We start from the raw sequence: 13233 nt of genomic DNA, 5'->3' as shown, positions 1-13233 counted from the left end.
TATTTTGATCTGTTACTTATTGGTTTAAGTTGATACATTTTATTTTATTATTTACCTGTATTCCTTCCTTATTGCTGAGACTTTGGTGCTTTATGGTGTGTTGGAAACTGTTTTATTTTGTTGTGTTCCTTACTTTCCTACTATCACACCTAAAACAGGCAATAAATGCAGATGTACCACTAGCCTGGACCACATTCTCTTGACATGAAACGCCAAAGTGTAATTGTTTGACTGAAAAACTACTTTTTAAATCTGCTACTAGGCTTTTGCTTGATAAGGGAACATGACCAATCCTATTTAATTGTTCCACTCCCCTCAGTTTTTTTTTTTCTGGAAGTTGATGTGCCCTAACCAGTTAAGCTGTTCTTCATAAGTGAAACATTCAATCCCCTTTATCATTCAGGTAAAGGATTGATATACTGCCCACCAATTGTTGCCTTTCTCTTCACTTTTTCTAGTGCTGCTATATCCTCTCCAAGATTGTTGGCCAGAACTACACACAGTCTCAAGGTGCAGCCGCACTATAGATCAATACTAAAATTATTATCTTCCCAGCTTTATTTTACTATTTCACCAACTGTCTTCTACCTTAGAGGTCACCAGCTGGATTTTCAGAAGACAGGCTTCTGTCTGTTTCCGTGTAGCTGTCTCTTCCTGAGTAGATTGTTTACTGCTTTCCTTTTGTGCAATTAAGTACTTTGCCAGTACTCTCACTACTACAGATCAATGTGGGTGTGCTAACATTTATGCCAAAATATATTAATTTATTGATACAAACCATAGGTTTTTAAAAAGTGCACTGTTCTCTAATGTATTGGCCATCAAAGAATTGTCTGAAGAGTGGCTGTATGCACGCATTGACCTCCACATATTTTTTTCCATAACCTGTATTAACACATTTGCTATTAAAACATACCTAATTATAGGCTCCTTTTACTAAGGTATGCTAACCGATTTAGCACACATTAAATGCTAAGAAGCCCATCTTCTTAGCATTTAGTGCACACTAAGGGCCCTGTTTACTAAGGTGCATTAGCATTTTTAACACGCCTACAATTAGCTTGTGCGTTAGCCATGTAGGTGCCTATAGGGATGTTGTAGGCATGTACACAGCACGCGCATATGGTTAACGCGCATTAAAAATGTTAACGCACCTATAACGCAGCTTAGTAAACAGGGCCCTAAATCTGTTAGCGCAACTTTGTTATTAAAAGGACCTCTGTCTGCTTATTTTTGTGTGCATCTTCTGCTTGTACAGTTTCAGACTACATGCTAAAATGTATTTTAAATGTTCCTTTGACAGATTAAGGCCATTGGCCAGACAGAGCTCAATGCCAATAACCCAGAAGAAGTCCTACAGTTTGCAGCACAGAGAAGAAAGAAAAAGTTTCTTCAAGCAATGGCAAAACTTTACTTCTAAAGAACAGATTCAGACCTTTTTATAAAGAAAATTTCTTAAAATATTTATTTTTACTATAACTCATTGTTAGAAATAAACTGTTAACCTATGAGGATGTGTACATCTTTTGTACAATATTTATACTTTCCACATATAAACAGGTAGCGTAATCCTCTCTCCCCACACGTTAATGGAAGGTGAAATACATGTTACACTTACAGCATAAAAAGGTGAATTTTCAGTATGACAGCTAACTGTAAAGGTACACAAGGACATTTAAGCCCAAATAAATCTGCTGTTCACATATAGGGTGCCTGTGAACATTGAATTGGGTTCAAAACCATGGTGCTTACAACACATGTACGTTTTCTTTTCTTTTTTTTATTGCATACATGTGTATTTTATAAATATTTTGAAAACCTATTTTCTGTGCAGTCAAACATATACATATATGTTTAGGCTGCTAACACTGTGCCATTTAAAAAGCACTTGTCCTTAAATTTAATTTTTTGCACAATAAAAAGAGCCCTTGCTAGAACATAGATAATGTCACAAAAAGGGGGTACTAACAAAACAATTTACAACTTATATAAATCTAAAATTATTGCATGACAAATCAAAGCTCATCTGTATAAAAATATATTTATATTTATTGGAATATGTATATGCATTTTTCAGACTTGTTAAAAGGAACTGAACTGGTCCCATAAACCACTGTGGTATATCCCTACTCCCAGAGAAAAGAAATTGATTGGGCAGAAAAGCTCCAAATCAGCTTGTGTGCTGTAAGGGCTCATTTATTATACACAGCTTCATGTCCAGGTAGGGCCTGCAGTAGGTAAGCTTACTATTGCTGCCAGACAGAGTGTGAAGGGCCCTAGCTTCTGTTCAAGTAAAGCATTGTATGTCTCCAGACTATACCCCAAAAGCTGTCTTCATCTTGCTCCAGCAGCAAGTTGGCATACCACGTATTGACCCTTCCCCTCTGCTAATGCAGAGATGGATCACTTGGCACCACAAAATGTCAGCAATAGTTCAACTTCACATTGTATAGAGTGACCTATTTTTCGAACAATTATTGACCATTTTTGCTAATTAAAAAAACAGACTTATCCTTAGGAACAGATACCAATGTTCAGAGGTGTGTAAATAGTGAACTGTCCCAGAAAATCCTGCAACATGTCCCACTGCCACAGGCATTCAGCTGTTATATAGACAAACACTGGTATACAGATTTCTAAATCATATGAAGCAGGCTTAATTTTAGGTAACTGTATCAATTCTAATGCATTCTTTTATAGCTAACAATAAAAATGCAAGGTTTTCCTGGCGACATCTCTTATGATGTCTACAACAAACCACCTGCAGCAGCATTTCAGCCTTTGTCTAATAAAGGCATAATTCCAAGTAGTGAAATGTTTGTTTTGCATTCCACTAGAAACACAGACTCTTGACAATTCATAACACTCTAAAGGTAACTGATGCTGCCATCTCCAGGATGACAACATGCCAGAGCAGGCACATTGTTGAGCAATTCAAAGGTGCTACAGTATGACAATGCATTAGGAAGCACCAAGACTAGAGTCTGTTTGCAATACTTCAAACATTAACTAGAATCTACTTTCCCTACAGCCAGCTGCTTTTCTGTGTTATATGTAAAATCCATGACCGTAATCTCAGTAATAATTTTCTACTATCTGTGTCCCATATCCTTTCCCCAGGACCTAGTTCACTTTCATTAATTAAAAAAAAAAAATAAAGCTTAGAGGAGGATTGTTTTTGAAAAATGTTTGCACTCAACTTTTTGCCTAATCAGTTAACCTTGGCAGAGGTCTGGCTTGTTTATTTCCTTCTTTCAGCTTCCAACTCCTGCATTGTGCTTGGCTCTCAATATAATCATGTAATTCGGATGAGTCAGTGTGTGTGTTTTATTAACATATCAATGCCAGCATTGCACAATGGATGCCCCCCCCCCCCCCTTAGCCAGAATCTTCCATGTGCATGCTATGCCTGAACACTGGGGGCACATGGCATCAGCTCTTGCTCACAGACTGAGTAGCACTGTTTGTTAGGTCCAAGCAGGAAGCACCCAACTTTCCAGGAGTTATTTTTAGTGTTGTACCATGCCAATGAGAGATTACTACCTCACTGCAAAGGAAAGCCTGCAGTTGAATATTATGCATTGCTTTAACTCCTCTGAGACTGTGCTTTCCTAAATCAATTAGTTTCTGAATTGTTCAGAAGTAAAGATAGTTAATGCTAATTTCAGTAGACACAGTCCTCACAGGGGAGACTATGACTATAAGAATGAGGAGGTTTCTGGACAATTTTTTTTAAGATAGCCTAAGAGAGGTAGATGCACTGTGGCAACTAATTAAAATAAGCTAAACCTTTATAGATCAATGTTGGGTTTTGTTTTGTTTTTTGTTGGGGGGGGGGGGGGGTTGCAAAAAATGTTTTTAAAGCACTCTGGAAGCAACAACATGACATATGGGACAAAGCTAAAGGCACGTTCTGTGAAAAATAAGAGTACTGATCTTAATACTAGTATAAAAAAATGTAACCTGTTACAGTAGCTTAGATGGCCCTGAAAATAAAATAAGTACCAGGAAAACACTGGGATTTGTCTTTCACCAGTTACCTTCCTGGTATAATTTTACGTTCACAAAAAACTATAGCCTGCTGGTTTCTGCTGCTTTATGACAGTAATTCCAATCAGCTCTTAAATTCTATGACTTACATAACCTAGCTGAAGTCCAAGGGCCTTGTTCCACATTCAACAGCACGTGAAAAGTAGAAGCACTAAGCTTTACCACCTCAGACCCAAAATGTTCATATAAATAGAAGATTCACTTCAGCCAAGCTCTCGGGGGCAGACTGAGACATTCCAGTAGCAAAAGCAGGCGGAAGACTGTTCAGCAATATGTGCATCAGCACTCCCACTGTCCCTCTCCTGCAGCTGCTTGCTCCACGCTAGCAGGGTAGTGATTTTTCTGTACTCTTTGGAGGAGTTAGAATGCCTCCAATACATGGTGGAGATTGCCGTCCTGTTACTGTACATTCAGCCTTTGAATTAACTTCATCCTAAAATTTAAAAAAAAAAAAAAAACGCATTACATCACTTGAACAAAAGTATAGTGAAAGTGTCACCTGTGAACAAGGATTATAGGAAATAACTTGTTTCTCAGTTGACCACTCAAGACAGAAACCAGGCCTTAGGCACAATGTTCAGAAAACCCACATAACTGCAAAAGCACCAACAAAAAGCAGCTAATTTTCAAAGGACAGAAAATGACTGTTGAACAAAAGCAGATTTTACATTCAAACCTATATGTGTACGTTCCCAGCCTACTCATTCTTTGTTGGCATGCAGGTGCTGTCAGTTCTTCCAGAGCTCAAAAGCTAGAATGCTTTCTGAGAATGCGCAGGACTTCCTGCAGAACCACAACCTCAACTCCTCTTACTCATTTTTTCAAGTTAAGCTATCACACAGACATGGTTCTATGTTCTCGGGGGCCAGTGCAGAAAAATGTATAGTACAGCTGCATACCCAAGGCTGAGAACGCAGCTTCTACCGCAAAGTTAATAGAAAAAAAAATACCGTAGTAACGAGTATGCAAATTACTACTGTGTTAAAATCACAGCTCATCGATTAAAATGTCTCCCTTCCTGTCTGTGCATAAAAGATGATTGGCTCATGCACTGACAGGAAGGGGGACATATAATCAAGTCGCTTATCTGCTTCCCCCCCACCCCAAACATCACACATCCCTAGTAGTCTAGCAGCTCTATAACCTGATCTTCTCTCAAGTTCACCATATATGAAAAAAAATTCCTCTGTCTGAACCACACCTACAACATACATCAGAAGCTGAAGGAAACATTGTTTTCAATTTAGCAGGTTTATAATGCCATATCATAAAACTCTTACAGACATTCTCTTTCAGTAATATACATAAGAAGCCTTCTTTACTTCTAAAAACACAGCTTTCCATTGTTTGCTAACAATTATACATAAATGTGGTTGCCAATGTTTGTAAAGTGTTGCTGGCTATAGAGTTGGTAAAATTGTGAGATCTCGAGGCAGTTTTGGTGAGCTTTGATATAGAGCGAGCTTTCGACACTGTCTCGTGGAATTATTTGTGGGAGGTATTGACACACTTTGGCTTTGTGGGCGATGTTTATAGTAGAATTCAATTCCTTTATCAGCAACCAATGGCCCAAATTTTTGTTAATGGTATTCTATCCCCTCCTTTTCCAGTGGAGCGTGGTACCAGACAGGACTGTCCCCAACTTTATTTATTCTTTGTATTGAACAATTGGCATTAAAAATGTTACAAGAGGAGGGTATAGGTGGAATACCAGTGGGAACTCAATATACTAAATTAGCTCTCTTTGCTGATGATTTATTGGCGCTGGTTATGGACCCCCAGAGGTCACTGCCATTGGCTCTTACATTATTAGACCAATTCGGATATCTCTCGGGTCTCTGGATCAATGCAAAGAAGTCAGAAGTATTAAGTTTAAGGGAAGGACTGGCAGGGAGGTGGCAGGGGACCTTCCCATTACATTGGTTGGGCCTCAATTGCGTTATTTGGGGCTTCAGATCCCAAGAGACCTATCCCGGCTCTATGAATTAAACTTGACCCCATTATTACAGATGACAAAAGGTTTGTGTTATAATTGGATGAGTTTACCTATCTCTTTGTGAGGTAGGGTCCACCTAGTAAAGATTATTCTACTACCCAAGTGACTGTATCCCCTTCAACATCTTCCATAATATATATAATAATGTGTGTGTATAATAGAGAGAAGTCCGGTGTGGTACCATCTACTTTGTCACCCTTAGTGACTGCCTCCGATGAAGAGTATAAGGTACAAAGCATACTTGATTCTCGACGGGTACACGGACAACTGCAATACATTATTGCCTGGAAAGGGCTTGGGCCTGAAAACTTCTCCTGGGAACCCGCTGTACAAGTCCATGCTCCAGTGCTAGTAAGGTGCTTCCATTGCCTATTTCCCCACAAGCCTAAGCCCACGTTCAGGGCAGAAGGGGACCTAGAGGAGGGGGTGCTGTCACGGTCTTACAGTGACTGCAGGTCGGGTACTGCTCTCAGGTGTCAGGCAATGGGGAAGCCCGCCCTCCACTCTTCCAAGAATCATCACAGGGTCTGCACAGACAAGCCACCAGCATGCACAACCCCGCAGTGACATCAGACGCCAGGCCAGATTCAGTGTAGCAGATCATTTAATCCTGCCGGACTCGGACTGTGACTCTTGTGCATCGTAACCGCCCTAGTTGCCTCTGGCTTACTGTGGATCCTGAGAAGTATTCCTGCCTGCACCAGACAGATCTCTGACTCCCCTCCAGCTGCCAGCTTCTGTGTGTGTGGGTTCCTCTTTTGCTACCTGCTCTGTCTCTGTGTGGATTCTTGACAAGCTTCCAGATTCTGTGTGTGAGTGGGTTCCTGTTTTGCTGCCTGCTCTGTGTTTGAGTGGGTTCCTGAGAAGCTGCCAGCTTCTGTGGGGGGGGGGGGGGGGGGGGAGGGAGGGGTTCTGGCCTTCTTGTTTCTGTACTAGTATGGCACTGCTTCGTTCCTGCCTACTCTAGTTCCAGTATTGTTTGGGATTTAGACCCTCCCTGGTGCCAGCCTCATTTCTCTGCCTGCCTGAGATTATCATAGTTTCGCACTACAAGCTAAGGGCTCACAACCCTGAGACAAAACAAGATGACATGGAAGGGAACATGGCCGAAGCAAAATCAAATGGCTCAATGGTGAAGAAAAAAGGGGCTAGCTCACCTGAAAAAAAATGTTGATGTTATCCCACCGGTGCTCGGGCCTAAGAAGGCCTTCAGTTATGAAAAATAAAGAAAATGTGTAAAAGTACGGAAGAACTCTATCAAAAGATATAGAAAGGACCAACTTGGTAAAAAGAAGAAAATATTAAAGGAATAGGGACAAACTCCTGTGAGGGAAGGCACCTTACAAGCAAAAAATGAACACACTGAAGAGAATCGCTAACAGATATGACTTCTCTTCACCATGGATGAAGACAGACTGTTGGTCCCACACTTGACTTGGGCAGGAAGACACCCGCGCATGTGCAGTGGAAACGCTGCCTCAAAATTCAAAAAGGAAAACTATGCTAGGCAGCATTTCCGCTCCAGTCTCCGTGGATGATGTCACTTTGTTTTTCTGTCGCCTTCAGTCAGGCTTATTGGAGTTCATTCCCATGATCTCTTTAAAACGAGACATGAGATTGTAGAAACAAACATTATTAAACCAGATTACTATTAAAAAAAAAAAATCACATACCAGCATATGCAAGTAGTTTGTGTGGGTTTGGATGTTATGTCGGTCTTCTACCATAACCTTCTTAAAATCTTTCACCCATAAAGGACCTCCTGCTTTCACAGTCTTAACAAAAGGCACCATCCAATTCGCACATTCTGAAATACTGTCCCAGTCCAAACCTGCAAGGAAACCATAGGTAAATAACAAAACATGATTCCAATTTCACACCTTCTCTAAGCACTGATCCTCATGCTTGGCGCTAGCAAAGAATCGAAAAGATTCCTTAAAACAAACTTACTACATCAAATCTTTTAGACTTTCAGAAAGACAACAGCACTAGAGAAAAAGAGAAGTGGAGTAGCCTACTGGTTACAATAATGGATTGGAACCTGGGAGACCTAAGTTCAAACCCTGCTTCTACTACTTTCTCTCCAATTGCCTTAGGTGAATTATAAGCTCTTTGTAGCAAGGCTTCAGTTGCACCCTAGGGAATTATGCGTGTAGATAATAACTATAGAAAACAGAGGTAGGTTTACCAAAGGGTGCACATTGGAGTAGTGCTACCTCCTCCAAAACATGATGGCCCAGTAGGTCCAACTTTTCTCCAGCACCAACACTGGGCTAAACTATTTTAAAGCCCCACCCCTTACACCCACAATTCTGAGGATCAACCTGTGGCCTACTCCCTCCTTGGGACCCTGACTCACCCTGTCTTTCTCCTCAGGGTTCCCGACTCAACCTAAATAGGTGGAGAAGGCAGAAGCAATTTTCACTCACTCCTGCCCCAGCAGTTGCCTCTTCAAAAACGGGCTGCTTGAACCCTAGTGGTACTCTCACGGTACTACTGCTAGGGGTCTGACTGTCAAATGAGGAGTCTGACCTCTGGTAGTAGTACCATAAGACTAATGACAGGGTTCAGGCAGCACCATTTTTGGAGAGACAGCTGCCAGAGCAGGAGCAAGTGGGAATCATTCTTGCCCCCCACCCCCCATGCCCTTCTAGTCCCCTTGGAGTCAGGGGGAGGAGATAGAGTTTCCAGGGGATGGAGTAGGCTGCAGGCCAACCCTTGGAATTGTGTGTGCAAGAGGTGGAGCTACAGGTTCTCTCTTATGCATTGAGATCTCGTCCATATGTCCTAGGGAATGGGGAGTGGTGGGATACTGGAGGTAGGAGAGTTTATGCGAGTTCTAGTTTTGGTCCTTGGCCTAAGAGTTGCAGCCCACACAGCTTATTTGTAGACTACATGTTTACATGGCTAGTTGTACCTCTCTATAGGGATATATTCTTGGGTTGGAGGGGGGTATTGTGGAACGGGTGTGTTCATTGTGTTTGTACTTGCTTTCTTCAATAAAAAGAATTTTATACTAATAATTTCTAAATGGAATGTTTTTATTCCTTCACTTACAAGAGATTGTTAGATAGCTAAGGCTAAAAGTTCTAGAGCAGGCTTGTCCAATCTTTTTCTATCAGGGGCCATCATTTATATTTTGTAACATTTGGAGGGCCAAAACATATACCGTCATATTTTACCTCATGTTTTGTCAAATAGTGGCAAAATATAACAGTACAACGTCACCTCTCCAGCTTTCACCCGTCTTGCTCTCACTCATGTAACTTCCTCCAGACTTCACCCAGTCTTGTTTTCACTCATGTAACCCCACTCCCCCCCCCCCCCCCCCCAAGAATTCACCCTGTCTCTCTCGCTCATGTAACATCCCCAGCTTTCATTCCCTCACCTGGCTTTGGCTGCAGAAGAAACAGTGGGATTCCAGCTTCCCATCACAAATTAGCTCTCTGTAGCTTGAGCCATGCTGTGTCGAAAGTTTGGGTTAGTTTCACAGTTTCAAGTCTTGTGAGACTTAATACTGCAAGATCAACCCGAACTTCCAGCATCATGCAGCTCATGCTTACAAAGATCTGAGTCACAACAGGGAAGAAAGAATCCTGCTGAAAGCACCACAAAAAAGCACTTGATGGTCCAGGTTCTGGCTTGCAGGCTATAGGTTGGTTTTTGCAAAGGAAGCTCACTGAGGTAACACTAGATTCTTTGTGGATATTGTCTTCGGACTTGGGTAAGACCTTGATTCCACAAACTCATGCTCTTGCACAGAAACTTTCTCAGGTAGAATTGAAAGCAGAAAAAACTGAAACAGAGGTGAAGGTGTTCTCTTTCTTGAGTGGAACAAATCAGTAGGGAGTTTTCTGGTGTTCAGAACTTACAGACTTCAATGGTAAAAGATTTGTCCAATTTGAGGAATAAATGTGAGGCTTAGGAAGATTTTGCAAGGAGCAACAATCTTCGCTTCCTAAATGTTCCTAGGGTGCCGACTGTTATGCCCTTGGAAATGGTGAAAAGTTATATGAAGGAAATTCTTAGTATACCGGAGGATAAATTTCCTCCATTTTCAAACGTTTATTATCTATCAAGGAAAGCTGTGAAACAGCAGCAAGCCTCTTTGGATGTTTCAGCAATATTGGACAATTCGGACTCAGAAGTAGCCACCGCAGCAACTTTGGTTGCTTTGGTGGCATTGTCGCCTCATAAGCAATGGTTATTGAGAATCTTCTTTAAGAACAGAGAGAAATTATTTATGGTCTTTAAGATTCAAATTTTCCCCGACGTTTCAAGAGATACCCAACGCCAATGTAAAGCAGTTTTTGTTATTTAAATCAGGTGTTCTTCAAGTGGGGGGAACCTTTTTCCTAAGATATCCATGCAATTGTATTATCAGACACAAATCTATTAAATATGTTTTTTTGAACCTTCTCACCTTTCAACCTTTTTGGCAACCAAACAGGTGTCAGGAGATTGAGTTGAGCTTGTCATTTAATTAGTACCTTGCCCAAGAACCTGGAGTATGTCAATGCCTAAAGTGTTTCTTTTATTTTTGTTTACCTCCTCTCATTAAGTCTTGGACCTCATTATTTGTGGACTTGAGTGTTTGCTTAATTTCCTATAAGGAATGGTTAATTGTTTTATGTTATTATTGCTTTTATATCACTTTTCTGTACAAGCGTGATTCCCTGGCTATAATGTTAAATTCAATAAATAAAATAATAATTAAAAAAGAAAACCCAACATTTGCCCCCATTCCTATAGGATACATAAACGCAAGGTTAGCAGTAAACAAATCAGCTATAATAAGAGACTGGATTGAAAGAGAACAACTAGGTTTACCGTACAGAAACTTGGCTGCACCTCAAAGAGGACCCAATACAGCTTGACTTATGCCCACTGAGCTACAAAATAACACACATTAACAGAACCCAAAAAAAGGAGGAGGGATTGCCTTAATATACAAATTCATCTTCACAGTAGACGGTCACTGAACACACAACCGCAACTATTGAATTCATGGCATGGAAGATCACAGATACAACACTAACTGGTCAACTATGATGCATACTTTTCTATTGCCCACCAGGCAGCTGGCCACGAGCCCAAGATGATTTCACATATTTTGTATCAAACATCTGCACAAACATCTCTGATATACTATTAAAAGGGAATATCAATCTGCACTTAGAAAAACAACACGACACCAACACCAGAAACTTTTTTTTTGTATCAACAAATTTTTATTGAAGTTATATAAAGAGAACAATTAGAATAAAGTACACCACAACAACAAATGAACCCACCCTACCTCCCCCAAAAGATCACAACTATCCCCTTTCCACATAGATACATCAAATCCACCCCCTTCATCCCCTAAACCATTGCATCAGATGCTGGGAGTAACAAAGCCAAGTATGTCCACTCATCCACGGTCAGATCATAGCAACCGCTGAGCTGATCAGTCAAAATGGCCAAATCTCGAAGATGAGTCACTCGCTTCAGCCAATCCAAATCAGTAGGTTCAGAAGTTTGCTTCCAATGTGCTGCAATTACACTTTTAACTGCTGCCAAACAATCTCGCTTGAGTCTAACCTGCCCGCTATATTGTTCAGCCCTAACAAGCAGGCCTTAGAAGCGGAAATGGTTTACCCAAAATACGGGTCAGCCCCAACACCAATATTGTTGAATAAAAACCCACCTTCACACCAAATGTGGTAAAATGTACCCTTAGCTTGCAGACACCTCAAGCATATATCTGTAACAGTGTTAGAGAACATAGCTTTTAATTTCACACCTTATATGCATTTTCCTTAGTCAACACACAAATAGACAATTTTTGGACTTCCTTAAACACTCAATTTCCATTCACTCTGTGTGATTTCCGTACCCAGATCCTGATCTCATTGATCCATAAACCCAAACCTTTTAAAAGACCAGCCACGAAAAAAACAGTGATGGAGGTCTTAACCATTTAGCCATCCCCCACCATAAATTTTCAAAATGCTCAGTCTCATCAGGGTCAGATTGAAGCCACTCCTGCCTCATCATATAATGTTTAACCTGAAGATAAGCAAATACATCCCCTTCAGATAACCCATAAGTATTTTAAAGATCTGTAAAAGAAACAAGCTCTCCCATATCCAGTAATTGACGAAAACATATTAGTCCTTTCTCCTCCCAATGAGAAAATACCCCACTGTCATTCCCTGCCTGAAAACCTGGTTCATATCTAAACGAAGCCAAAGATGAGCTCCAGCTCACTATCCCTAAACTCCTCTTTTACCCTTTTCCATAATCCCATTAGCTGTCTCACAAAGGGATTGATAATCCTTCTTTATACTCTAGAGGCATCCGGGATAGCCATAATAAACCACATAAGGGAATTCTCTCAGAGAAGGAGAGATCTCTATAACGTTACTTTACAGAGCTTTGAATAAATGGCAACCCCCTGAGATCATAAGGCTTTGAAAAGCAAGTGGGAACAAGAGGTGAAGACCTCTTTAGCACACTGGGATTTAACCAAATCAGTAGCTTGCATACCTTTACTAGTTACAGATGCTCACCTTAGAGAATGTGCATATCATTTTTTTTTGTTTGTTTTTTTCATTACATTTCTACCCCGTGCTTTCCCACTCATGGCAGGCTCAATGCAGCGGGCAATGGAGGGTTAAGTGACTTGCCCAGAGTCACAAGGAGCTGCCTGTGCCGGGAATTGAACTCAGTTCCTCAGTTCCCCAGGACCAAAGTCCACCACCCTAACCACTAGGCCACTCCTCCGCTCTACAGAGGGTATATTGCTCCCTCCCAGCTATTCCATATGGGTGGACTTTTGGACCCGTCTTGCTTAAAGTGTGGGGGGAGCCAGGGATTGTTTTTTTCATATGTTTTGGAGTTGCCCAACCTTGAGTTTTCTCGGGACGTATTCAACGCTTCCTGGACCTCGAGTTAGGGATTCAAATTTTGGGGACTGTAGATCAAATGCTTTTGGACGTTCCAGGGGCGTTTAGAGGTAGGAATAAATTTGAAACTTTGTTCCTTCGCAAGATGTGTCTGGTTGCCCATAAATGTATTTTACAGTACTGGACATCATCAGAGCCCCCGGCCAGCTACACCTTTTAGTATCTTGGGAGACGAGAGACTCCCGGTTCTCGCCAAAAAGGAGGAAAAGCTTTCTCGCCATTTGGGGCCCATATCTA

General features: G+C 41.1%; 2 protein-coding genes across 2 annotated transcripts in view; one reads left to right on the top strand and one right to left on the bottom strand.

Moving 5' to 3' along the window:
* Window positions 1-3774, top strand: part of INTS8 (integrator complex subunit 8) — a 178326-nt gene extending 174552 nt beyond the window's left edge. Inside the window, exon 28 of the mRNA XM_030216822.1 lies at window positions 1304-3774. Within this exon, the coding sequence (XP_030072682.1) occupies window positions 1304-1420 (117 nt within the window). The 3' untranslated portion in view covers window positions 1421-3774. The remainder of the gene's footprint in view (window positions 1-1303) is intronic.
* Window positions 3775-4084: 310 nt separating this feature from the next.
* The window catches only part of CCNE2 (cyclin E2), a 60673-nt gene continuing 51524 nt past the window's right edge, over window positions 4085-13233 (bottom strand). Inside the window, exons 11-12 of the mRNA XM_030216834.1 lie at window positions 7720-7877; window positions 4085-4483 (exon numbers count right to left, since the gene is read on the bottom strand). Coding sequence (XP_030072694.1) covers window positions 4373-4483; window positions 7720-7877 — 269 coding nt within the window. The 3' untranslated portion in view covers window positions 4085-4372. The remainder of the gene's footprint in view (window positions 4484-7719; window positions 7878-13233) is intronic.

This window comes from Microcaecilia unicolor, chromosome 1, assembly GCF_901765095.1.
Source record: "Microcaecilia unicolor chromosome 1, aMicUni1.1, whole genome shotgun sequence".
NCBI lineage: Eukaryota > Metazoa > Chordata > Amphibia > Gymnophiona > Siphonopidae > Microcaecilia > Microcaecilia unicolor.
This window is presented reverse-complemented; position numbering and strand designations above follow the sequence as displayed.